General features: G+C 44.9%; 2 protein-coding genes across 8 annotated transcripts in view; one reads left to right on the top strand and one right to left on the bottom strand.

Annotated features, from left to right (window-relative positions):
* The window catches only part of CCDC191 (coiled-coil domain containing 191), a 28,324-nt gene extending 24,507 nt beyond the window's left edge, over positions 1–3,817 (bottom strand). For 2 of the 6 annotated variants that reach the window (XM_014577709.4, XM_075906475.2), the window contains exon 1: positions 181–3,562. In XM_014577709.4, coding sequence (XP_014433195.3) covers positions 181–487 — 307 coding nt within the window. In that variant the 5' untranslated portion in view covers positions 488–3,562. Of the gene's footprint in view, positions 1–180; positions 3,563–3,611 lie in introns of those variants that run through there. The other 4 variants (XM_075906459.2, XM_014577714.4, XM_075906444.2 and 1 more) reach the window with 4 other exon arrangements.
* A 17-nt stretch (positions 3,818–3,834) lies between these two features.
* On the top strand, positions 3,835–23,678 carry QTRT2 (queuine tRNA-ribosyltransferase accessory subunit 2). 2 transcript variants are annotated; one of them, XM_075906536.2, is made up of 9 exons: positions 3,835–3,990; positions 5,458–5,687; positions 6,495–6,550; positions 7,830–7,906; positions 10,809–11,018; positions 13,661–13,860; positions 18,427–18,578; positions 20,651–20,768; positions 21,361–23,678. In XM_075906536.2, exons 2-9 carry the CDS (start codon positions 5,488–5,490, stop codon positions 21,638–21,640), a joined length of 1,293 nt encoding a protein of 430 aa, XP_075762651.2. In that variant the 5' UTR covers positions 3,835–3,990; positions 5,458–5,487; the 3' UTR covers positions 21,641–23,678. The 2 variants fall into 2 exon arrangements, with proteins under 2 accessions (XP_075762651.2, XP_089628677.1); XM_089772551.1 differs by lacking the exon at positions 3,835–3,990 and adding an exon at positions 7,364–7,470 and having other exon boundaries at positions 5,606–5,687.
* Positions 23,679–27,652: the final 3,974 nt, after the last annotated feature.

The following is a 27,652-nucleotide window of genomic DNA, read 5'->3' as shown; positions in this document are numbered from 1 at the left end:
TTGATTCTCATTAGACCTTTCTTTTCCAGATTAACGAGCTCAAGTCTATCTCATATTATGAAATATCTATTTATTCTCAGGTTTTGTAAAAAATCAGTTATACACACATCTACCTATTGGCCCATTTGGATTTCACAGGGTCCCTATAAGCAGCTCAGGGTAGGTACTATTCAAACTTACCTTCTGCATAAGCCTCATCATGATCCTGCAGCTGCTCTTTTGTTTCCAGATTCATCACAGGAGCACGTGACCTTTGAGGGTAAGCTGACTTTTTAAGAGAAAAAGCTTCAGAAACAGCAAACTCGGAGGCTTCTTCCACTCGCTTTAAAATAAATAAGGGAAGAAAAACATTTCTCATAACTTTTGCATACTCAGTTTCTAATACTACAGATTCCTGGTCCTGATCCTTTAAGATACTCGGGAGGAGTGGACTCCTGCACATGTGCAGAGCACCAGTAACTTCAGTGGGACCTACATGAAATAACATTCATCAATGTACACGGCACTGGGGCCCTAAGCATTACTACAGTCTCATTGGCATGAAGCTGTAGACAAGGCTGAGATCAGATTCTGTCCTTGGGTGCTTATAATTTTCCAAAAATATTACCCCAGTAGAAGATTTATCTGGTGTTGCTCGGGTCCTTAACTCAAATAAGTTTTGTTTTTCTTCATTTAAATCATTGCTCCAGAGTGGGGTTGAAGATGAGGGATTCAGTGTGCAGGCTGCCCCCGGGAAAGAAGACAACCCCAGCCCTCTCTCACAGCAGCAGCTTGGGGCTAGGTGAGAAGCACCTCTCCTTGCAGCAGGGAGAGCAGGGGAAGAGGTGCATGTCCTCTGGCTTAGAGACAGATAAACAGACACACAAACAAACAAAAACTCTCTGAAATATATAGTAGATAGCTGTCCCTTTCTCCACCCCTGTTGCCCCAATGGGGTTATAGATGTCCTGGTTCCCATCTCTGGCCCCTTGCTGTCCTCCTGTGGTCATGCTGCAGTATAACTCCCTCTTACCAGACTTCTCCATTTCCATTTTACGTGCAACACTTGAATTCCATGCACATCCCATTCTCCTGGCACAACCAACCCTGCTTTGCTAGGGATGTTAGCTATTGTGTAATTGAATAGTTGTGTAACTACATGAAATGTTAGTAGTTACACAACTATTTGACAGTTCCTACGGGCAGGGCCAGGGCTGGCAGCCAGTGCACTCCCAGCCCCACTCCCGGGGAGCCCCTTGTGGGGTGTCAGCTTTTGGTTTTTTTAAAATAATGCATTGTGAAGGTAGCACTGAAAACATAAATCAGCCAATAGGCTTGAGGGAACATGGAACAGTGGAGTTTCACTTCTACAGCAGAAGGACCTAAACACACTCATACATGCTTTTTATAACAAAGCATGTCCTAAGCAATCATAAAATCCCTCCCCTAAATTCTCAGACTGGCTCTCAGCATTGCACTGTAATAACAAGGAACAGATATGTGTTATAAGTGGAACTGGGGTCAGACAAATGTGTGTTTAATAAGCCTATGCCAAAATGTTAAGGGGAGCTCTTACTGTGTAACTGATGTCACTGGAATGTGGCAGCTATTTGATAACACACAGTAAAACTTCACAACAGGACAGGACATACAAAATACTGTACGTAGGTCCAACTCCTAGGAAAATGCAGGGGGACAGAATGTAATTACCAAACTGGGACTTGTCTAGGATAATTGACACCCTTACTCCTGCAAAAGGTTTCACAGGATTTTTTTTTAAACAACCACTAGCAGCCTGGATCTCAAATTTACATTTTAAAGAAGGCACTACGAATACCATAGAGACCGTGTGCATCTTGCACTGTGTGGGCTAACTACCATCTACTCACTGAATCATCATCACATCCTGCAGTTACATAATGCATCCAGGAAAAATTGTATCCAGGTATTTACTGGTTCAAAGAAGTAGTAAAAGGATTATAACAAAAGGGAATGTGGACTGCCACAAAAATTTGGGTTTTTTTTTTGTTTTTTGTTTTAACTTCACACTTCTCATGGACTTATTACCTTTGACATGTTTGAAGATACTTGATTTATATAGAATTAAGTTATAAGCACTGGTATGATAGTTATTTCCAGACTGAAAGGATTTCTGTCCTACTTTCATCCCCCTGAGCCTGCATGGTCCCTGACTTCATTATTTTTCTGTTTCCCAAGTTCATTTGCAAAAGCCCTTACCTTGATCCAGTGCTCCACATTATCAGAGTCAAAATTTGGCTGGAAATAAGATGTAAAATGTTAACTTAAAAATACTTGTTTACTTTTAACTCTCATTATAATGTTGTCAGGCCTAGAGCTGGTCACTTGACTAAAATGAAAAAGCCTGTGTTCTTTATCCAGAAATATTACTCCCCTCCTCAAACACCTCTCCATCTTTCTCATTCATTTCTGAATCAGATGATCTTATAGTTAAAACACTGGATGAGGACTTGAGATCTGGATTCAGTTTCAAGACATGGTCCATTTTATATGTGACCTTGAGCAAGCCTCCTAGCTCTTGATGCTGCAGAGATAAGCTCATCTGAAAAAGTGGGTTTTGCCCATGAAAGCTCATGATACTATATGTATTTTTGTTCATCTCTAAGGTGCCACAGGACTACTGGATACCTTTATCTGCTGCGCATGAGCTATCCAGTTGACTTCAATAGCACTACTCAAATGCTTAAAATTAAGTATATTTGTAAATCTTTGCAGAGTTGGAAACTAAATTGCTCTTTGCCTTAGTTTCCCTTTTGTAAAATGGAGGTACCATTTCTTTGGATTTCTGCCTTTCATTGTATTGTCTATTACAGTATAGCCAAGTCAAAATTGCCCTTCTTGCTTTATTAAAACCATTATGTCATTGACTTCGGGGATGCCCTAATAGTATCAATGACTTCTGTAAAGTTATCACATGCCTCCCTATAATTTGTTTTTCCTGAAAGCCCCAGCTCCTGGAGTCAAGTGATTACATAGGAATCTCTGCTGTCCTTTAAAAAAGAAAAAAAAAAAAAAGGTGGAAGCAATTCCAGTAGGCCAAGAAAAGCTTGAAAACGGAGCCACAGTGAACTCAAACACTGGGAAACCTGCAGGCAAATAACAACACACACAGTTTTTTAAAATAAATCTTCTGATTTTAAGGCAATCTCATGGTTTCCGAAGGCCCAGGCTAGACCTGTGCCCTAGTTGGGGGCAGCTGAGCTCGGGGGGGGGGGGGGGCAGCTGATGGGTTTGGCCCCATTGAGCCCCACAGGAAGGCCGGGGGCCGAACAGAGGCAGAGACCTCGACTGCCCGGGCTGACCTGGGACTCCCCTGCTGTGCAGCGCTGACGGACCCCGCGGGGTGACTGTGGGAGCGCCCTGATTGGCCAGCGGGGACCAGGGCGCCCCGCCTGGGAGTGACATTGACCCCGGGGGGGGGGCCCTGATTGGGCGATGGTGACCCCGGGGGAACAGGATTGGGCGGGGGTGCTGTGGGGCGCCCCAGGGATTTCCTGGTGACCTCCCGTGTAGCCCCCCCCCGGGCAGCGCTGAGCTCCGGGATTGGGCGCCGGGGAGATGCGGGGGCGCGTGGCAACGGCCCCTCCCGTTACCTTGGGCCTGGCCGCGGGGGTGAGGCGCTGCCAGCGATAGAGCTGAGGCCTGTGCGCCGGGAAGGCCATTGCCAAGGTTCGGGCAGGGACAGCAACCCCCAAACTCCGGCTCAGCCACACGGGGGGAGCGGTGCCGTCTGGGAAACGGAGTCCCGCATTCGACTCGACGCTCGGGAAAATGGGCCCCGAGAGAACTACAAGACCCAGGATTCCCCGCGCCTGCAGGGTCCCATCCCTATGGCAACCGCGCGGCCGCTTTTATCGCCCGTCCACGCGACCGCGGCGCTGGGGCGACGCTTCGTGATGACGTTTCGGGTGCTGATTGGGCCTGTCAACAGAGCGAGGGGCTCGTGCGACGGAGACGGCCGGCGCGAGTCAGGTAAAAGGGGCCGCTCCCGGTCGGCGGCTCGGGAGGCTGTTGGGGTCACGCGCGTTTGGTGCGGCTGCGTCTCCTCCCCCCCCCCCCGTAGGGACTCGGGCGATGCAGCAACCGCCGCGTCTGGACTCGCTCCCCACCCCCCCTACGGCTGGGTCCGACACCCGCCTCCCCCCCCCCCCTTTCCAGGGTGGGGAGGGGGAATGAAATAACTCCCGCAGCGTTGGTGCCCCCCCCCCCCGCTCAATATCCTGCGTTAGCCCCCCCCCCCCCCCCGCCGTGATCGGCTTTCACGGCAGGAGTCCTCTGCGCCTTCTGAGTCGCGCGCCTCCATTTTCAACCCCCCCCCCCCCCGCCCGGAGCACTAAAATCTGACTTCTTAAAATGCAAGCTGGGGCTCTAGGGGGTTTTTGTTTGTTTTGCAAGACTCCAGCGTTCAGGGGTTTATGATCAACATTGAATATGGGGCTGCCCGTCAAACTGTGATACTTAAAAATCACAGGAGTCCGCAACTCTGCACCTGGTTGTTCTCGTCCTTTATCAGCCAGTCGTTTTTAAACCACAGCTATTGTGCAGAGGTTTTCCTTGATCTGCCCCATGTTGTTGGTTTTTTTTAAATTTTTTATGGTTTTTTAAAATTTTTTAACGTTTTTACCGGTCACTTAGTTTCTCTCCTCCTCCCCAGTGTTGGTGAATAGTTCCGATTATTCTTTGCAATGTGCGTTACCTGGCATTTGTGGACACTGAATTTTATCTGCCTTTGTACTATCTTAATTAAATCTCTCTGGAATTCCTCACAGTTGTCTTTGTCTTGACTAATCTAAGTAAAACTTAAAAAAAAAAAAAAAGCTATTAGTCTTGCAGCACCTTAGAAACTAAAAAATAACAGATGGTATCATGAGATTTTTTTTTTTTACCGTCTACATTTTTGTTAGTCTTTAAGGTGCTGCAAGACTATTCAGTTTTTTTAATGTTTTTTTCCAGATACAGACTAAAATGGCTATTCCTCTGAAACTAATAATAATCTAGTAATTTGTATTGACACCCAGAGGTCCTAGTAATGCATGTGAGCCTTGTTGTACTTAGTGCTATAAAATATAGTGAGGGACAATTCTTGCCCAGAAAAGTTTGCAATCTATATAGACAAGACAGGCAAAGGGTGGGAGTGGAAACAGAAGCATGGGGAAATGAAGTGACTTATCCAAGGTCACACAGCAGCTGAACTAGTAATAGATCAAGGTCTTCTGAGTGAAAGTCCACACCATAATACCTATCTTGTTAGCTACCTTTTCCCCCATGGCTACCAATAGATCCACTGCATGCTTATTGCAATGGGGGGAATCCCCAGTAGCTTTAGAAACAAACAATTTACTTTTCCATTTCCTTGAGTTTCTAAGCTTTTACAGATACTAATATTAACCCAAAATTTTAAAGGAGAAAGACCTGCTTAAATAATGTCTTTCTTTAAAGGATTTGGACACTGTCTGCCAGTTAACCAGAATGAAGCTGAGTCTCTCCAAAGTGGTCAGTGGGTGTCGTCTTGGGACACTGACAAATCTTGGCAAGAATGGGGTTCAAACTGTGGAGCTTCCAGGCTGCCTACTGTATACCAAAACAGGATCCCCACCACACCTCACCCATGACACATTGCAGACAATTAAAGGGGTTCCTGACATTGTGCAGCTCACGCTTTCAACTCTGTAAGTATCAAGAACAACTGAGACATTGCTTTTGTGTACTCGGTTTTCCCACTGGAAACAAGAAACAATACTTCCTTGCTTCACCAGAAAGGGTTGAGACTTCTCAAAGTGAGACCATGAAATGAGAGACTGTTATAGCCCCAACTAGAAAATACTGACATTTTAGCTCAAGATGTAGCTGCTCGTGATTTTTAGCAAAGGAAGTCCCTGATTCAATCCCTGGTGTGTTGGCTGAAATGTTGGCCATCATGCTCTCTACTTTATGATTGGATTTCTTGGGGACGGATGGGTTGCTGTGCATTTATTGTAGGTGGGACCTACAAGCAAATATTCAAGGGGAAGCCTTCTTTTCAAAAGGCAACAGGATGGTATAACTGGCCTTTCCCTATTTCTTTATAACTTTTTGCAAAATTCTGTAATGAGCAACCTTTTATCACCCTAATATAATTCTAAGAGCTGCATTTTTAGGCTGCACATACATTGATAAAAATGGGACCTGTAACTCTCCACTTGTGCAGCTCCACTGTGGTACCAATGGTGGAAGTTGTAGTATAGACAGGGTTTAGGCTTCTTTTCCATTGTCTAGTAGTCTAATCCAAGTTTGGACAACCCTTTGATAAAGATGCCTGAGTCTTGTCTGCATGACAGTTCCGTCTTGCAGGGATAGGGGCAAGATCTTGTAAAATTTGGTGTATTGACTTTGCCATTCCTCCATGTCACTCCAATTGTGTCTTCTGATATACTGAACAATTAACTCATTCTCATTGGTTTTTTTTTAATGTGTATTTTTTTTATGTTTGGACACAGGGTAGAACTTCATGATGTCTTGGAGGAATTTAAAGAAGGAGTTGGGAAATTTATAGGTAAAGTTCTGTGTGTGTATTTAGTTGTAGTCTGATCCTATCTAAAGCATTTTCTAAACAGGGTGGCATAAGGGATCATTCGGCAAAGGCTTCCCCAGCTAACAGATCCGAGTCTAGACTGCTGCACTCTACCGGATCAGCTGATCGTCGGCACAGCACGGCAGCCATGTTTATTTTAATGAAGCGGGGATTATTTAAATCCCCACTTCATTGACTATGTCGGGTAGCTTAATCTACATGCCTCTGTCGGCAGAGGAATGTAGTCTAGACTTATCCTAACATTCACAGTTGTATGCACGGGGAGCTGACTTAAAATCTGGTTCTTCATATGCACTGGCTCTTGGGGAGACAACTGCCCCAACCAAAAATTTATGTGAGTAAAGGCCTGACTCTGCATTCCTTATGCACTGAAAGCTCCTACAAGGGGGAGTTCTGAGTGCAGAGAATGCCCAGTCAGGCCTTTGTGTGATTGTATTAGGTGTTGGGGCTGTTCAGCTCAATACAATATGACAGACTTTTAAAACCACCGAAAGGATTTAGAGACACCTTTCATTAATTGTCATGGAAGTTATAGCTGGAATTTTCAAAGGAGTCTAAGGATTTTAGGTGAAATTCATGTCCCCATACATTTTTGTGTCATTTAGGTAACTAACTCATTGGACTTCTTTGAAAGTCCCAGCCTATGCATCAAATCTACTACATGGTGTTGAAAAACCTCTACCTATATCTCTAAAACAGAGACCTTTATTGCATTAATTGCATCAAGCTTGTTCAATTACATGTGAAATGATCATACATCTCTTATTGCTGCAGCTCATTCTACTATCTTGGTGTAAACTCCAGGTCTGAGACTGGTTAGGTCACCCAGCCTGGATGATGTCAAGTGTCAGATGTCCCCAGAGCTTTCATTCAGCGGACAAGTGAGTCAGCTGTCATTGCTTCTGGTTTACTTTTGGCAGCAATAGCATTACTCAAGTAAACGGTCCAAAGGCTACTTGTAGTTTGTGGCATTATATAATGCTACTCCTTTGGTTTTATTCTCCCCTCTGTACAACCGATAGAGTGCAGACAGAGCTGTCCAACTGAATGTTTTGTAGCTATGGAGGTCAAACAAGCCATGTCTGTCTCTGACAAAGATGTCAGGTCTGTGCATTTATTTCCAGATTATCCTTTTGTGAATTCATAGCCATCTCTTAGCAAGTAGCTAATGTACCTATAGTGGTCTACAAGATTATATTTGACTATTTTTAAATTTTTTTTCTGGTGTGTGTGCCTGCAGGTATGCCAGATTCAGTGCTGTACTGCTCTCTCCATGACCCTGGTACTCCCTGCCCATTTGGCTACAATAACAACAAGGTATTGTAAGTGTAAAAACTTAAGAGAGTCCAACAAAACTTATGTCTCCCAAACGCCAAAGAGTCAGTGTCCACATCTACCACTGTATGTGCCCTGCTTAGCAGCTACAGACTGCCCTCTTTGGGGTTATAGGAAAGTGAACCAGTGAATTCTAGGATATAGTGTCCACATTTTCCCCACAGCTTTTGATGGGGTTTAAAGTAGAGGTATGATCAGATAGATGCATTTAGTTAAGCATCAGACTTGTTCCCGAGTGCCCATGGTCTATCTGCTGACTTTGTAGGGCTACACAAATATGGATGAGCAGACTGGATTCGTGTGCAGTTGATAATTTGTCAGTTAAAAAAGTTGTGGCTTGTAATTTGAGCATATTTTCTCTGGAGCCATTGACAATAAACATGGGATCCCATGAGACCACGTAATATTTGGATTCTCTCTATGGACCCATACATTCAAGAGGACCACATGAAAGGAAACTTAATGCTGGTGGAAGGTGCTGACATGAGTGCCCAAGAGAGAGGAAGCCTTGTGTGTATTCACAGATTATGTACAGGAGCAATTCATGTTCCTCACACACATTTTGCTCTGCCCTTACTGCTTACCGTGCTGCCTCAGCCTGTGAGGGCTGGGAGACCAAGTTTAGTCTTCATGGACCATTCATTCTTGGAAGTACCTGATGAAGGTGTCAGCAAAAGGGGGTGATTATTTTCTTATTTTGTGGTGGCGATATTTGGGAAGAGGATGCCACAACTGGGCTGAGTCCCACCCAACTCATGTCATACAGGCTACAATGCTGTCAGTTGGCAGCAACTTTCTGTTACTATTTGCTTAAGGCTTGATCCTGCTGTCATTGAAGTCAGTAGCAATTTTAACTTAAAAAGGAATAAAATCAGGCCAGTTGGACCTGATACTGTAACTGGAATTGCACTGGCAGATGCTTACCTTGGTATGAAGTCTCATTAAAGTTACTAGGAATTGGATCATAAAGAATTGCTTTTCAGAATCAGTGACCCAGGTTGGATTTGAACCTCGGGTGTGAGATTCTGTGGGCCATGTTGTTCCCCATGATTTAGTTTTATTAAGTAAAAGAATTGCCATTCTGGTTAAAAAACAAACAGACCCAAAACAGTGTTTACATGTTCTACATCAACTTGAGAAGTGAAACAAATCAGATTAGTTTCATTTTGTGGGTCTTGTGCACTGACTCAGTGCTTATTATTATGGGTTCCCATTGCAGCAGTAAAGTGAATTTTATATTTAAATATAGAAAAGCTGTTCAGTGAACCAAAAAAATTATGAAAACACATGTATTCATATTAGTTTTTGAGTGTGATATATATCTCTGTCTCACTATCTAATGTAGAGGCCTAAAATACTTGGGTGCCCATGAAAAAGCTAACATCCCAAGCATTACCAGACCAATAACAACTCAGCCGGAGCAATTGCCAGACAGCCTACACGTTGTAACCCTTCCTGAACTCTCATGTTCAGGCTTATGCATGACACCATAGAGGGCTGACACTTAGAGCAACCCTTTCATTTGTTCAGAAGCTTGCATGCAAGGATTACAATGTTGGGCCAATGCTTTGTCTTCCTAATATAAAAAGCGTGCATGGCATAATATGAGAATAACGAAAATGGAAGATGAAGGTTCATGCTCACAGACATGCTAGAGAGAATGGGAAAACATATAAGAACTTAATTTCAGGCCTCACATCTGCTCTTAGGAAATGGTGGAATTGCCCTCAGGAATGTGTGTATGTATACATTCATTGTTCAAAGACTGTGTATGTGTGGAAGGCACTAGGGATGTTAATGCGTATCTGTGAACACGGTTAACTGATAAGCCTGGGGCTAAACCCTCATGGTTAATCCTCACGGTTACACGCACCCCATGCCCCCCACTGCCTCAGCTTTTAAGCTGGCTCCCCGCATGTGCTGGCTCCTGTGGAACTTCCTTCCCCCCTCACCCTCCACACTGCTGCCTCCCACAGTGGCAGCAGGGGGAGCAGGCTGAAGCCAATGCTTAAAGGCCAGCTCTCCACACGTACTGGCTCCCATGGAGCTACCCCCCCCCCCAATCCCTCCCATGTGCTGCCTCTATATCAGAGGCAGCAGTGGGAGGGGGGGTAGGCAGGAGCTGGTAAACACAGGAAGCCATCTTTCAAGCCGGCTCCCTGCACATACTGGCTCCCATGGAACCACCTGCCCCCCAAACTGCAGCGTCTGTATCAGAAACAGCAGCAGGGGGTGCCGGGTGGTAGGTGGAAACTGGTGCTTTTGGGGATCCAGCTTAAAAGCCGGTTCCAGCTGCCACCTGCCCCCTGCATGTAAACATGTAACTGCTAAAATATTCAGCGATTACATGTTTACACAAATAAATGTATTTTAACATCCCTAGTAGGCACTGCAGAATTACCTGCCATTCCTTTTGCTACAGTTGGTGGCTATTCATGGGGTAGAGCAAGTGCTGGGAGTCAGGAGATCTTGGTGATTTCTCACACTGCTACAGATTTGTTGGCTGTCCCTGAGAAAGTCACTTCAGCTCTTAAGCCTGGTTTCCAACATCCCTGGTAGGTAGTTTAGTGTTGCCATCTCCATTGTAAAGATGGGGAAACCGAAACTCTGAGATGACTTGACTTGCTAAAGGTCACACAGAGAGTTGGTGTCACAAGCAACAGAACCCAGCGCTCCTAATTACCAGTCTCCTGCTCTAACCACCAGACCTTCATGCTGTATGCTACAGGCAGTTGCTTTCCTGATTTATTATCTTTGAGAGCTTGCCGAGGGAATATTTTTGCAGTAGTACACTTTTTACCAGGACCTCTCTGTTCCCTTGAAAGGTCTCTTAACTTCCCCAATTAACATCCATCCCTTTGTTCCCTTTGATTGCCTCTGACAGTCAGTATCTATATGGGGATACGGAGGACGCGTGGAAATGACAACTTCCAAGTTTATGAACATGCAACGTGCTTTCAAGCCAGACTGGATTCAGTGTCTCTCAGATGGAGACACTATTTCTGGTGAAACCTCCAGAAAGCGGGCCAAGAAATCTGTGGACAGATCTCTTTCTTTCCTGGATGAGTGCATTCAGCTGCAGGAGAAATCACCAGTAAGATCCAAATGTGTCATGGACAGCAGCACTGTAGCTGCTTTTCTGTGTGTGCTGTGCCTTGTGAAGATCCCAGAATGTTAGCAAAAGGAGAACTGAGGCACACAGTGGGTTTGACCTGGGTGACTTTGTCTGGAGTGGAGACGGATGTCTTTAGTCTGTCCATAGATCAGATATAACATAGGCAGCAGCCCAGAAAATTTCCCTCGTGCTGCCCCTGTCCTTGGTCCTCACTCTTGACCCAGAGGGACTAACCTATAGGTGAGGAAGAATTCAGCCTCCATGACTTGTAACTCATTCTGTTTTCACAAGACAATTGTCTTCTGTCCTTTAGAGCAGAGATGGGCAATAATTTTTGATGAGGGGCCATTCCAAGGTTTTGGAAAGTGGTCAAGGGCCACACTTCAGTGTGGAGGGGGTGTGGGGTTTGGGATGGAGTGTGGGCGCAGAAGGGAGCTTGCAGGGGAACCGCCAGCCACTTTGAACAGCTTCGGGGTCTCGGGAGGGTGGGCCGTGGACCAGATCAAGCAGCATGGCAGGCCGTATTTTGATCACCCTTGCTTTAGAGTCACTTTATATTCCTGGGAAGAGCAGGGAATAGATTTTCTCCTTGTTCAGAAATCCAAGAACTCACCCACCCTGTCTTTCCATTTTATTTTTTCCACCTTTAACCCTGTCAAGCCCTGTTTTCTAACCATAGTCTTCCTAGCTGAGGGGGACTAAACAGGACTTGTCAGTGCTATTTCTTAGTCCTTTCAGTGGGTTTGAGAGACGTATCGCCCCTAGTGGTGGGGGACATGCCTAGCCTGATGAGGAGACCAAGAGCTCAGCTGGAGGCTGCCAGTATCTGAGGCTGGAAATCCCTTGAAAGGCTATGGGACATCAGTAGTGGTGGGTGACAGGCATAGTAGTTGCAAGGCATTGGGGCTAGTGAATAAAAGTATGAACTGTGTAACCAAGAAACATTGTATCAGTTACACGGTTAACTGCTCCTGGCTCCCAGCCTCATGAGGCTCTGGGGACTGCTGGCGCTCCTGGCTCCCAGTCCTACGGCGTACTAGTGCTCTCAGGGCTCCTGGCCTTGTGGAGCTGGCAAGGCTTCCAGCCCCGCAGGGCTGCTGGCAGCCCTGTGCAGAGTTTAACTAGTAACGATAATAAATAAGCATCAGGTTATCGGTTAACAGGTTAAACTCTTACATCCCTAAGTGGGGCAGGATCTTCTATTGTGTTCTCTATTGATACTTCACATTTCTGTAGAGCATTTGCCTAAGAAATACACAACAGGTGGCAAAGGTGGGTAAGTCTTATTACCTCTTTATGGGAGATGAGGATAATGAGAGCCAGAGGTGAAATGAGTGGCAGGCAGAAGACCTGTCATATTCATCTGTTCTAAATACTAGACTACACCATGTCCTAAATAGTCCTAATTGGTACAATTAGGGATGTTAATGGGTAACTGGTTACCCAGTAAGCATCACCCTTAACAAGTGTTGCTCACCGGGTAACAGTTAACCAGTATCTGGGGAACAGCCCTGCTGGGTCTCTGTGCAGGACTGCCAGCTCCCAGCCCAGGCAGGTTAGGAGCCGGCAGTCCTATGTGAGGCCAGTAGCAGCAGCTCTCAGAAACAGTGTGGGGCTGCCACTTCTGGGGGTTGCTGGCCCCACATGGGGCTGCCACTACCAGCTAGGGATGTAAGCAACTACTTGAGTAGTAGTACTCTGTCAGAGGCAGCAAGGGTGGGGGAAGCAGGAACCAGTGCTGGAGGAAGCTGGCTTAAAAAGCTGGTTCCCCCCAGCACCGTCTCAGCGGGACGGGGGGGAAGGAAAGGCAGAGCCACAGTGGTCTTGGAGCCAGGGCGAGCTGGGTCTACTCAGTCCCTCCTTGCGCCGGCTCTGGGAGCCACCCGCACTGTGGCTCCGCATTTTAAATGTAGCAAGAGCCTGGCAGCTCTTACTATGTTTAAAATGCAAAGCCACAGCGGTCCTGGAGCTGGTGCAAGCTGGGACTGTTGAGTCCTGGCTCACGCCGCATCCCCTGCTGCGGCTCTGCCTTTTAAATGTAGTAAGAGCCAGGCAGCTCTTACTACACTAATAGCAAAGCCGCAGCAGCCATCAGTGGGGACCTATCCCAGACCTAACCCTGCTGTGGTGCTGCAGTTTAAATGTAGTAGGAGCCGAAATGCCTGTGCACCCAGCTCCTACTACATTTAAACTGCAGAGCTGCAGCTTATCGACTAATCGTGTACTCAATACAATTTGTATTGAATTCATGATTAATCACTTACCCATTTCTTAACATCCTTATTACCAGTCTTGCGCAGGCTGGGCTATGGCAGCTCCTCCCAGAGAATGGTCTTGCCACTCCCATTTCATCAGTTAATCAGTTAAACTTAACATTTAACTGGTTAACTAATTAAATGGGGTTTTACATCCTTAGTTGAGGGAGGTCCTCATTTGTCTTAATTGGTACAGCTTGAGGAGGATAAACTACCATTGCATTCAAAGGTGCCCAAGAAGCAAAGGTACAGTGCCAAGTGTCCAGACTCTGTGCCAATGCACCAGTTCCTGGGTGGTGATGGGCTTTCATGGAACATATTTGTTTAGTGAATTTCACTTAAGTTTGTAACTTTTGCCTGATCCAGGAGCTGCAGAGCAGTGTGATGATTGGAGTAATTGAAGGCGGAGATGTGTTGGAGGAGAGGCTCAGGTCAGCTAGAGAGACTGCCAAGCGACCCGTGGGTGGTTTCCTGCTGGATGGTTTTCAAGGACTTGCCATGGCCAAGGAGACCAAGCTGAAACTGATGGACTCTGTCACAGCAGAGCTGCCGGAGGATAAACCGAGGTCAGATTTAAGGGGAGAGACATCAAAACACACTTGTTCTAGTGTAATTACCACAGGATGACAGTGTCCAGGAAATCCATATATTATCCTGAAGATTTTTATATGAGCCAAATGCTGACTTAAAAGGCCCCAATTTTACTTTTAAGCCACAGTTGGCACAAGGTGCGAAATGGGGAACTGCCTACAATATGTATGTGATATCTTTCTTTCAGGAGGATTTAGGATTTGGGTTTAAACCTATTTCTAGACAGAATCGTGTGTGGGATTGGCATGATCCCTTCACCTTTACCCTCCAAGGATCATGACTGACTTGAAACACAGCTAAAAACAATTTTCAGTTGTTGCAGTTTGAAGTGAATGTATATCCACCTATCAGAAACTCCTGCCTATTTTTCTCTGTCTCCTGTAAGAGGACTGGAATAGCAATTCAGGAGTGATGGGCATTGGCAGAAGATGGTAGGGGATGTTCTGCATGAATTATGCCTGGCTCCAACCATTACTAATAATTTCCTGAATCTTATAAATGATAGACACTCATTCATGATTCCCTGAAACGTTTATAAACATTCCAGAGGCTCCAAAAACTACAAACCAGTGCAAGCTAAGAGTGCCAAGATGGTGTAGTTGGAGTTTTTTGAGGGGAAGGGTAACAAACAGACCCTTCATTTATATCCCTGTGTGGCTCTTCCAGAGCTCATAATTCATTGAGTTGAAACATGCCTTCCAGTGTCTCATGAAGAGAATGATTCAGGCACTACTACCTCCTGTAGCTGAGTTGCCCTTTCAGTGGGCCCTTGTCCTGGCCACCTTCTGAGACTTGAGCCAAAGAAAGGAAAATGCAAGAGCATGATTCTAGCTTTGCAGTACTCTCTTGCTCAGAGATACCTGGAGTTTGGAGCGCTTCATGACTAGTGTTGCTGCCATCCAAGCTATCTTAAATGAACCTTTGGGTCTTATCAACCCAGCTGACCTGAGTGACTGTACAAGTACATCCACCTTATCTATCAAACATTTTACTTCTCTGTTTCAGACAAGTGATAATGACCGCTCTTTTTAAGAGTAAAGGTGTTAACCGTTAGGGTTCTGTTTGAATTTCACTTGGTACTTACATCCTATTTCTCTACATTTACTTCTAAAAGCTATTTTACACAGATGCACACTATTAAAAATGTGTTGTATATTTGGTGAAGAACAGCTGCTGTGTTCCATTCCAAAGGTGACTGTGGTGAAGAAGTATAGTCTATGTGCTTAGCCTCTAAAGCCCTTTCTGGTCTCTTAGAATGAAAGATGCTACCTAAACCTATTGCTTACTCTCTATAAGAAACATTGCTATAAAGCGAGTTAATCACATAAACAATAAATGCTGATTTGATTATTAAACAGTATTTTCTTCCTATTGCAAGAACATGGAATGTAACAAAATCATCATGTAAGCTTCTCCCGTCCAAGTTCGCTGCTCATGCAGGGTCTTAGTGTAATTATGGTCATAAAAATGGCGCCTGATTTCTGCACATTTTAGTCTCTTTTTGCCTTGTGTTCTGTTCAGTTCATTGCTTTCGATTAGCTCTTACTGTTGTCAGCACAGCCAGTGCACCTGCGAGAATGCATGTCTATTGTATTCTCTTCTGCCTCATCCATTCTTAGCAAAGCTGCCAGCTGAATTTGGTTGGAGCAATATCTGTTTTACCATTGGTGATGTAAGAGGCAGGAAGAGCCCAGCTGGATTGCCAAGTCCCAAGGGGAGTTGATAGTGCTGGCTGTTGTTGGGAATTGCCTCTTGAGGAAAATCAGCTGAAAGAAATCCCTTGTGTAAACTGGGCATAGGAAGGGGAGGAAAACTGAGCCCTCCCAGAATGGTATTTCTCATTAGTGCTTCTTTATGTAGATAGATCCCAAAACTCATTATAAAGTAAATGTGTGCTTCCCAAAAGAAGAATGATTCTCCATCGCTGAGTTGTATCATCCCCTAACATCCTTTGCACCTGTTGGAAGTTACTCCCAGAGCCTTCCAAATACCTTCTACTTGAGGGTCATCTGTAGATTATTTCCCATGCACTGTGATGAAACAGTACAGTGAAATGTGGATAAATTCCTTTCTTTGCTCAGAGGACCCAGTTTTGTAAACATGAGTATTCCCATTGCCTTAAGGAGGACCACATACAAGTAAAGTCACTCACATTAACTGTGTGTTTACAATTTCTGGCTTTGGGACTCTGCCTCCACCCACTGTCTTTTGGGTGGATTTTGTGACTTTGTTGTGGAACTCAAAAGGACCCTCTGGCATGAAATGGTGCGTTACTAGTTTGGAGCCAGGTGTAGTAAATAATCCCCATACCTGGTAACCATTTGCTACGCAGGGCACAGAATATGCAACAAAGTATTCTGTGGCAGAACATAAGGTATGAGATGGATCACAACATAGAATCGATGTACATGGATGTGTAGGGATCTAGATCACATTGAACACAACTGATAAGGTTTTAACATTATCCTGGGGTTAATGTGTAGCTATTGTAGCCTTTCAAACAAAGACAGAAGAGTGGGCACTAGGAGGTAAGGGGAATTCAACTGTGCTGTGGTGTACCAGACAGATGGGATGTGGGAGAGGCATGGCCTCATGATTGGTGATAGCCCATGCATCAGATTTCAGCCTGTTAAGCAACTGCCTGGCTCACACGTTGCTGTTTTTACTGGCTTAAACACATTCCATTGTATTCCACAATTGTCCACTCTTGAGGTTTTTTATGTCTTTTACTGTTGAGGAATTCTGCCCCAGAATTAAAAATTTTATGCACCGTATTTTCAAATTCTGCAAAATTCTGTATACAGTAAAACCTGTGTTATCCGGCATGCTCAGGGATTAGGGTGTTCCGGTTATCTAAAAATTCTGGTTATCTGAGGGTCCCATCAACCTAGGAAAAACCAATGGACAATAATAGTAAAACTCAAGTTTTTAATACTGGTGGTTCTGTAGTGTGAGGCAGTTGGTCTCACATTTCTATTTTGAGTTAAAGATGATTAGTACTTCTTAAAAAATTGTTAAGCCAATCATGGTAAACCACGCCAGGCCTGTGCACCTGAAGATGTAACAGTATTGTGGCTGGGGGTAATGCCGGTTAACAAAGGTTTCTGGAATGATGGATTACAAGGGTTTCACTATATTTTATTTGCCAAAATAATACAATATAATCACACTGGTTTCAATTATTTGGGGTCATTTATTTCAAAATACTTGTCAGCAAGCATGTCTGTAACAGTACAGACACACACAAAATTCAGAAAATGTTTTTTGACAAATTGATTCCTTATTAGGCATATTAATACAGAACTCTGAGTAAAAATTCATTTAAACTGCAATACAAAAATATATTTTCTGCATCCCCCAGAAGCAATGCAAAGGCTAATGTGATTCAAGCGTGCTGAGGGAGAGGGAGACAATTGCTGGGAAGAAGGGGCCTAGAGGTGAATTTGGAGGGTTGATGGGTGTGGATGTGAAAAATATGGAACCAGGTGTTTTGGAGGAGCAAGGAGGGACTTAGAGCTCTTCCCCTAAGTAGACTCTGGCTGAACTCGCTAGCTTCTCCCATTCAGTCAGGCCCATGTGTCCTTCTATCTCCAATCAGACACTCACTCCCCCGATCCTGCCCGCCACCCTCCTCCCTTCCTATGAGTCTCTGTGCCCCCCCTTAATGCCTTTGTCTTTGTGACCCTGAACTCCCCCATCACCAGGTGTCCCTGTTCCCCCACTTAGCCACTCCCCTGTGATTCCAGTTCCATTCAGCCCCTGCCTCAGTCTGTCCTTTCCCACTAGTAGTTATGAGCTCCTGACTGACCCATGACCCAGCATTCTATGTTGTGTCCCACCATACCCCCTGTCTCCTGACTTGGCCCCACAGGTGTTTTGAAGAAGACACTGAAGCATGGGTGGTCAGTGAATGTAGGGCTGGGAGAGGCAGGCCCCAGCCCCACCTACAGCCCCGCCCCTTCTGCTGAAGCCCTGCCTCCCCACCATGGGGAGGGGAGGGGAGAAGGGGCGCACACCCCATACTCCCTGTCCCAGAGCACCGGGAAGAGAGGAGGGCGCATGGCTCCAGCCTCCCTGGCCCAGAGCACAGAGATGGCAAGCGTTCAGGGGCAGCAACCATTCACCCTCTTCACCCTGGGGGCTGTGTGTGGGTGGGGCCATGCCTGGAGATTTGGGAAAGCAAAGCCCTCCCCTGCCTAGGCTACCAGTCGCCCATTCACTGATAGTTCTTTCTCTTTCTCAGCTGCCTGTTGTATTCTATCACCACCGAGCCCTCTGAAGGGCAAGAGGCAAAACTTTCAGCAGAAGCTTTTTTATATGCCAAAAGTTAAAAATATGTGTTATTAATTATGTATGCACACAGTGGTGTAGAATTCCCCCAGGCATACCCTTTTCTGAACTATTGTATACTTGTTACTGTGAGGGGCAGGATGCTGGAATGTGTGACTTTAAGGCCCGATCCATTAAGGCAGTTTCTACATACCTGTTTTCTCTCCCTGTTGACTGCAATGATCCAGTATATTGTTGTATCTCTCTCTTAGACTCATCCATGGTATCGGTAAGCCAGACGAAGTACTGGAGTGCATCGAAAGAGGAGTGGACATTTTTGAGAGCTTTTTCCCCTACCAAGTGACCGAGCGGGGCTGTGCCCTATCCTTCAGCTACAATTACAATCCTGACCCTGAAGCTGCAGGTAGATTTTCACGCAAACCTTGCCATTAGGGTCGTAAGCTGACAAAATAGTGGTACCGTACCCTAATAGCTCACGCTCCACTGTCATGGTCTCATTTGTCATGGGAAAAAGTATTATAACGACTAGAGTCAGAAAAACAGCTGAGTCCTGCTTGTTCTGGGGAGAAATTGCTGTGAGTAGTAGTTAAGCAAAGAGAACTTGAGGCTTTCATTTAGGACTTGGGTTATCCAAATACAGTTAACCCCAAATGTTGTTATACATCCTCTGAGGTTCACTGAACAGAAGTCTTTGTATGCCCGATCCTTCTGTGTGCTGAGTCCATCTTCTTTTGGGCTTATACCCACTGAAATCTAGAGCAGAATTGCCCTTACCTTTAGCTGGCAGGAATGAGCCTATACATTTTAATGGAATTTGAAGGCACTTGGCAGTGTTAAATTTAGTGTGTAATGTAACTCCTCTGCAGCTGTGCAGTATTGGGGAAGCCAGTCTTCTTGGGCAATTCTTCTTTTCTGCTTTCACCCAGTTTGCTCCCTTGATTAATATAAATGCTGCCAAAAATAATGGAAGTTACTGAAATCCCTATAACACAAGATATCTGCTTAAATGAGCAAGTAAAGGCTTGATATTACACATGATCCTATCAAATGTCTCAGCAATGCAGAGAGACTGCCATGCTTCTTATATATGTCTTTTAATACAAAAAAAATCTAAATGTTCTTTTACTGGCTGGAACCTAGTTTTGTGTTTTGTGCCTGAGTAATTCTTATAGGTATGTTTTAAGTTCTTTGGACACGGGGCTATTCTTTTTTTCTGTGTTTGTACAGTGCCTAGCACAATGAGGTCCTGGTCCAAAACAGGGTCTTGTTGACATTATCAATTCACAATACAAAAAATACATCATCGTAATAATTTCCCACCATTGAGAACAAGCCTGAGAAATTTCAGATGTCAGAGTAATGATTTGTAAAAGATATGTGCTGCTGAAAATCCAGGTTTGGAATCTTCACCCATCTCTGCCAGCACAGTCAAAAATCTTTTACTTCAACCAAAGAAAATCAAACTGAGACATTACAGAAAAGTGGATTGGATGCATGTGAATCCCTTGTAAACTCCAGCAGAGGCTAAACTAATCTGTAGTATATAAACTGTAATTTAAAATGGTCTCTGTACCAGATGACTGATGGCTATCCAATGTAATGCTTATTTTTTTAAAAGGCTCCAGAGGGAATCCTGGAAATTAAGCCTAAGCAAATTGATTGAAACTAGAGTAGACTGTAGTAAAGAACAGAATGATCAGACACACAGATGAACATGATATGTTGGGGGAAGAATCAGCACTGCTTTTTGAAAAGGGAAATCATGCATCAGCAATGTATTTGAATTATTTCAACATGTGTGGATAAAGGTGATCCAGTTACATAGTATTCTTGGACATTGTGAAAGCCTTTCACAAGGGTCCTCCCCAAAATCTCCTAAGAAAAGTAAACTGTCATAGAATAAGAAGAAAGGTGTCTCAGGGATCAGTGATTGATTAAAAGATGGTCAGGGGCACAACTGCATGCTCTGTAAACCTCTGCCAAAAGCTGGGACTAGATAAATTGCCCTGTTCTATTTATTCCCTCTAAAGCAATTGGCACTGTCCACTATCAGAAGACAGGATACTGGGCTCAATGGACCATTGGTCTGACCCAGTATGGCCAGTCTAGTGTTCTTGCATTATGTTAAATAGATCAGTAATTTAGGTGATCCTACACTGCAAAATGCAATTTAGACTGCAAGGATTTTTAATGATCTTTAGAAAAGGCATTAAGCTCAGATCAACAAAAAAACTGCAACTATTTCAGTTCTGAATTTTTATCAGATTAGTTGATTCCCTCCGACCTGGCTCTTCTAATCAGTTTGATCACTTGAATTTATGTGGCTTAACTGTTGTGTGATAATTGTAGGGGGATAATGGAGATGGAAGTGTAGTCTGTAACAAAGGGGCAGCTGAGATGCCTCTTGTCAGAACACTTTTCACCCTGAGTTGTACGCTTCTGCCTACTGATGAAGTGATATTTGTTTTGTCATAGTCATTAAACAAAACGGGATCCAGGACACAGGAAAAAGTCACACTGAAAAAGACATAAATGAAACATCAAAAGCTGATCCAGAAATAACTTCATTCGAGATATTTTTGAAGGAAAAAAGGTAAGTGGATTTGTGTATACTAGCTTTTAAATAGTGTCTGTAGCCATCCCTCTTTGTGCTGTGATTTCATCCTTCAGACAGGGACACACTTGGACAGTTATTGGACAAGGAATGTCCATTGAACAGTTACGGTACGTCTACACTAGCCCCCTACATCGATCTAGGGAGGCTAATGAGGGTGACCGAAATTTCAGATCAAGCTCGGGATTTAAATGCCGCAGGTGTGTGACTTTAAAAGCTGAAGGAGGCATCAGTAATTTGATTTGATAATGCCATACAATAAGGCAAACAAAGCTGTTAATGACTTATTTTTTGCATGGCTGTAGTATCCCTGCTCACATAGCTTGTCAACTGACATTAAAACAATGCTTACTGCACTCAGTTTATGAACCTATGTGCAGTGCTCTTTGCAATGCAGTTAGTGTCAGTGAGTGGGTGTGGAGTCTGATGCAGTCCCTAATGAGCTGGACTGAAACCCTGAAAGCGCTTGATTCAAGCCACTAAACAGCTGCTTCATGGTAACTATGAGTGTTCCCTACTACTTGAAATGATTTTTTTTCCCATTGCCATTCTACTCCATCTGTTTTATTAGGTACCGGGATGATTTTGGTCCGTTGGTACATGGATGCACCTGTTACTGCTGTCAGAACCATAGTCGAGCCTATGTCCATCACCTCCTGGTGACCAATGAGCTGCTGGCTGGCGTCCTGCTCATGATGCATAATTTTCAACACTACTTCAGCTTCTTCCACTCCATTCGAGATGCACTGAGAGACGACAGGTTGGATCAGCTGAAGGAGCTCATCTTCAGGCAGGCATGTGAGACCCAGGAAATGCATAGCCAGGCCAGTGAGTGTAGGGGCAGGAGGTAAGAAAAAACTGGTGATTTTTCACTTCCTACTGAAAAGCTGGAGTGCCTGCAGTGTCTTCCAGATTTGAAAGGCCAGAAGATGGATTTGAACAGGGGACTAACTTGAAAAGACCTTCAAGGACCAGTGCAGCTATCTTTGTATTCATTGATCAAACAGCATTTCTGGGGACAACAAAATTATTTTGCTTGGGGGTGGAAAGAAAAGGAGACAAATGCATCATGGGAGACTCCCAGCTGCTATTTTGGGCAGTTGCTTCAACCTCTGTGACTATAACAGATGAATGTCAGTCTAGCTAGGATTTGTGTCTCTTTAAAGAAATCCCTGTGGGGGGCATGGGAAGGGAGAGTCTTCCCGTATTTTCTTGGGATGAGGTTCAGCCCCATCCTAACACCTCTCTTCTCAGGCTACAGCCTGATGATGGCTGCATGGGACACTTTCGAAGCTGTTCAATCCCAGGCCCTCTTCCTTACCTCCTTCATGCTGCTTAGCAGTTCCAGTTCAGGGAGAGAGGGATTGCATAAAACTATCTCCCATGTCACAAGGCAAAGTACTTGCCACTAAGTCAGCACTCCAATCCCCTTTGCCAGTCTGGGATCCTCTAACCTTAGTCTGGACTTGCATGGTACTTCAGGGAACCAGTCGCAGAGCTGTTCCCCATCTGTGGCTCTTTAGGCATTTGATTTATATAAGTGGGTCACCAATCAGTTGATTGGATTGACTGGTTGATGCTATGGAGTCTTCCAGTCGATCATGATTGGCTGGCAGGCTGCATGCCTGCCCCAACCCCACACCGCCAGCTCAGTCCCAAAAGTGGCCAGCATGGCTCCTGGTGTGGGAAGTGGGGCACTGGCTAATGGGAGCTGACTGGTGGGTGCCCGCAGAAAGGGACGGCGTGCAGAACCATGTTATTTTCTCTAGGACCACAGGAGTATGTTGGCCCCTTTCGGGAATGGCATGGGGCTGTGGGCAGGCAGGGAGCCTGCCTCAGCCTTGCTGTGCTGCCAATGTGAAGCCATTGGCGGTAAGCACTGCTCAGTGGGAGGCCCCCTCTTAGAGCCAGAGCCAGCACCTGCACCACCTCATGCACCCCAGCCCTATGTCACAGTCCGGTGAAAATGAGGTAGAGGGGAATGGACTGAGTGGGGTAGGACTTTGGGGAAGAAGCAAGGTAGATCTTGGGTTGCCCTTAAAATCAAAAAGAGATCTTGGGCATATAAAAAGGGTTGGAGACCACTGATCTATACACTTTCTAGCTATGTATTCTGCTTCAGGGTTTTTTTTTACTCTTCTTTCTGCCTTTATGAGCTAGAATCTCAGGGTATGTCTACACTAGCCCCCTAGTTCGAACTAGGGAGGCTAATGAGGGCGACTGAAATTGCAAATGAAGTGCGGGATTTAAATATCCCACGCTTCATTAGCATGTCCCCGGGCGGTCGCCATTTTGGAAATTGACTAGCCCGGAATAACTGCCTGCGTCTTCATGCGGCAGTGAAACGGGAATTCGAAGTAAAGCCCTTAATTCGAATTAGCTGGTAAACCCCATTCCAGGAGGAATAACAGCTAATTCGAGTTAGGGCTTTACTTCTAACTCCCGTTTCACTGCCGCATGAAGACGCAGGCAGTTCTTCTGGGCTAGTCAATTTCCAAAATGCCATATTTCCATATTTAAATCCCGCGCTTCATTTGCAATTTCGGTTGCCCTCATTAGCCTCCCTAGTTCGAACTAGGGGGCTAGTGTAGACATACCCTCACTCCCATACTGGCATGTGGATGGCACTGAACATGACACAGTCATGTTGGCTACTTCTGACTGCTGAGATCCTAGTGGATTACACAAACGCTGAGGTGAGATGAAGACATATAAATGATCGAAACCCAATAAGACAAAGCTTTGTTTTAAAACCATATGTCTCCTTTTTAATATTATTTTGCTCTATTATATTTCTCTTACCAGGTTTTTTATGTCTGTTCTACTGGAACCCTTGATGTATTTATCTCATTTTATGAAAATATCAATAAAACTATTTTTTACACTGAATTGTTTCCTAGTCTGAGCAGCCTAGCACAGGCCATACAGTTTCCCCTGTATTAATTCCTACTTCTTTCATATGGCCTTCAAACCTACATAGGAGCTGCATCCTTTTCTCCTGAAGAATCACAGGAACTTTTCAAGTCTCTTTTGTCAGCCCCACAAACACCTCCTTCCCATGTCCTGACTTCAGCAGGGCATTATGGATTTATATTATTTTTTACACGATGTTATGTGCCAGGCTTTAATTTCTTTTCCAGACTCTCATGAGCTGTTGGTGCATGCCATCATGACAGGTGGTTTGGTTGTGGTTTTTTGGTTTGTCAGTAGAGATGGATACCTTGATTATTTTTCTTTTTCACCAGTTGGAAACTAGGATTAAACCAAAACTAATATGAATGATTAAATATGCCTGTGTGGAGCTAGATTCTGAATGCCCCTGTATGGATATGCAAAGTGGCAGAAAGGTCACATACTCCATACTTTGTGACCCCAGAATTCCCATGGTTGTGCTTGAATATAACGTGCAGGTCAAAAGAAACACCAAAGAAGGTGGTGTGGGCTACAGCACTGCCTCTTCATACCACCTGGTGTTACTTGAAAAGGCACGTGCATGCAACATCCCCAAAAAAGTGTAAGAACTGCACCACCCACACCTACCAAAGATATTCTGCCTGCCAGAAAATTCCCTGAGCAGAATGTCTCTGGGAGCAGCTTCTGTTGACAGCGCCTCCACGCCACTCCCCAATACCTGTGCTTAGATGTTTTTATTTGTTATGAACAGACAGTAGCCTAGCTTTCATCCAGTAACAATGGCCAGTTTCAGACGCTTCTGTGAAAACCCAGACCATAGATAATGGTGTTAGTCAAGGATGTTCAGTGACAAGAGTAAGCAGCTCTTTTCTTGGTAATAGACCAACATCTCAGATCTGCTTTCAACTAAATATCTAGTTTCATTTGGGGCCCAAAATATCCTCCTTGCTATAAGCCAATTTCCTCTCCTTATCTGTTTAGTTACAGAGAAGCAAAAACTAGAAGAGCTGCATTTTATTTTGGTATTAAGCCAGCAGATCAGATGGGAAACAATCAAAAGATCCCTCCCAACTAAATTGCAAGCAAAAAGTGAGTTCCACTTGGCAAGATGGCAACTATTCTTCCCTGAGCCTGTCCCTGGTAGGTTGTGTTGTCTTTTGGAGCTGTATGTAAAGATTGTCAAGTTGCAATTGCGTGAAGGAGCTTAGTGCACACTGAGTCTTATACCACATTCTAGCTGCTAGATCCGCTGATCAAAACTATAAGGATTTTTGGAGAGAATTAACTGCCTCATATGGTATCTTTGTTTTGTGTCTTTTTCTGCTCCATATTCCAGTAGGTTGTTTCATTTTAAGTCTGGATGGAACACGGTTTGGTAAATACAAGGAGGTACATAATCTCTTCAACCAATGATGTAATTGAGCCAATCGGTCAGACAGATTCAGCAACAAAATGGCAGGGTCAAAAGTTGTTGAAGAAACATGTCTGCCACTCTATTTCTATACCCTGGCTGAAGGCAGCTTCCCCTTCCTAAAGCTTGTTTTTACCTTCTTCTCTTTCACCTAAAGAGAACACAACAGCCCAGATGTTGTGGTTGCTTCTTGCAAACGTAACCCTCAAGTGAGTATGGGTTACAGGCTCTTTTTATGTCTGATCAGCAGACAATGTCCACAGCAAAGACTGTTGCCGCTAATGGGTTCTTTTGGTGGCAGAGGCCAAAGATTGAATGGAACCATCAAGACTGAACTTCCCTCATCCTTCGAGGCTGTCTTTCCAAGTCGGGTGAGACACACCATGCTTACATCTGATTTATGCAGCACAGGTAGATGGAGAGAGGATGTCAATCTCCAGGACTGTCAAAATGGCGTATGGAATGTTTCCTGCCACAACAGAAACCAGATGGGGGGCAGGCCTTTCCCTGATTTGGTGGACTCCACCCACCATCCCAGTTCTTAAATAGATTGGCATCTCTCAACAGCCGTGAAAGAGCCACATGCTGGTGCTCAGTGCTGCTGGTGGCCTGTTTATAGCATAGTACCCAGCCTGGTTAAGGCACTTTTGCTGCCTGGCAGGTAAGGAGTGAAGGGGAAAGAACTATTACTGTTAAAACCCAGGTACCCGCTGCATAAACCTTCCCTGTCCCCTACTAATTGTCAGGTCACAATGGCAACACAGGGTTCTTTTTCATTCCCTAGCAGGGAGCCACATGACAGCACCTGCGAGGCTGATCCCTTTCTGTCCTGACCTCCAGGAGTACATTTATTTAGTCTATCTCCCCTAATGTGATTATCCAGATCTTAATGAAAATCAATAAAATAGCCAACCTACAAAATGAGACAACTCAGGCCATCAGGTGTCCCTGAGCACAGAACACAAAGTTAATGCTCATCTCTCCCCTCCTGTTGTTTTATAAGAAAAAAACAAACCAAATACGCAGCAAGGGCAAACATAATAGGAACTGGAAGTTAAGAGAAAGTATCTCAATTAAGAAACAAGGGAAGGAGTACAGTCCACTAGTCAGAGCAAGGGATCATGAAGCAGAACTCCTGAATTCTCACCCCAGTGTGACCACTGATGTGCTGAGACCTTGGAGATCGTTTCCCAGCATTCCTTGGAGGGACAGTAGCATTACCATCCCTGTGGTGAAACAAGGTTGCAGAACAGTGAAGTGACTCACCCAATGGTGCATGCTGGCAGAGCTGGTCAAAAGGATGTTTGCTTGTAAAATGAGCTGTCTGAAATACTCTGCGGGAAAGGCACTAACTAGAGATGCGAAGCATTAACTGGAGCCAAACTCTGCCTGTGTGACACACTGGCCCAGGATGATTGGAATGCTGAAAAAATCTTTACTTGTTTGGTAAGCAGTTTGTATTTGCAAGATCAGTGACTGTTTTAAGATCTGATATCTCCTAGCTTATTAACAAATAGGGATATACATTCATACTATATAGTGTATCAGTGGAAAGCTAGTCACTGCACACAGCGGGTCTTTCAGATCTCTGGTGATTCCCAAGAAATTTGAGCTTACAGCTTAGACCTTTATCACTGCCCTCTAAATGGCTCTCTCAATTCTGAAATGGTTTTAGAGGTTAGAGAACAGTTCAGTCTTGAATCAACAAGGTACCATTTGAGAGACTTTGTTCTCACTTTCTGCAGATTATTTATGTCACAGTACAGGTTAACCTCTCTGGTCTGGGATTCTGTGGTCTGGCTGGACCACAAATATTGCTGGCCCAGCGAGCCCAGACTGCTGCCAGCTGAGGGTATGGTTGCAGAGGGGCCAGTGGCTGGCAGCTCCAGGGGCTGGTAGTGAAACCTAGCCAGAAGCTGCTGGGGACTCACAGTGGCGTGCAGCTCAGCAGCTGCTGAAGCCAAGAGCAGAGCCCAGCTACCTTGGCATCTGCCAGGGGCAGGGTTGGTGGCCAGGAGGGGAGCCCTGACCCTCCCCTGGTCTGGCAAACTCCCTCGTCCAGGATCAATCAGTTCCCGATGGTGCCGATCCATGGAGGTCCAACCTGTATAGGAGACCCTGTCATGGACTAGGACCCCATAGCACTAAGCACTGTATAAACACAGAGCAACTGAGGTTGGTGCTGCTACGCTCTGCCATAATGCAAGTAATAAACAGAGGTTTTCACAGGGGACAGTGAGCTTCTTGGCTCAGAGCACTAGCATCAAGACAAGCTAAATTCCCCTACCCTGAATGTTCCACTTACTGAAAATACTCTATGACAATTGCTGCTGCTCTGAACGAACGACTAGCCCTGTGAAAGAATGACGCCACGGGCTTGTTTTAGCACATAGCAGAAACGTGTCTGCCATGTTTTTCAAAGTACAAATATTACGATGTGATCTTACCAGTGTTTGCAGCACAGACTGATTTCCAGCTATTTATAGGCCACTAGACAAATCTTCTGTGTGCCTCATATTCGCATATTGTAAAAAGAGAG

The sequence above is a fragment of the Pelodiscus sinensis genome, chromosome 1, assembly GCF_052426305.1.
Source record: "Pelodiscus sinensis isolate ZL-2025 chromosome 1, ASM5242630v1, whole genome shotgun sequence".
NCBI classification, from domain to species: Eukaryota; Metazoa; Chordata; order Testudines; family Trionychidae; genus Pelodiscus; species Pelodiscus sinensis.
Note: the sequence above shows the minus strand (reverse complement) of the source record. Positions and strands in the feature narration are given on the sequence as shown.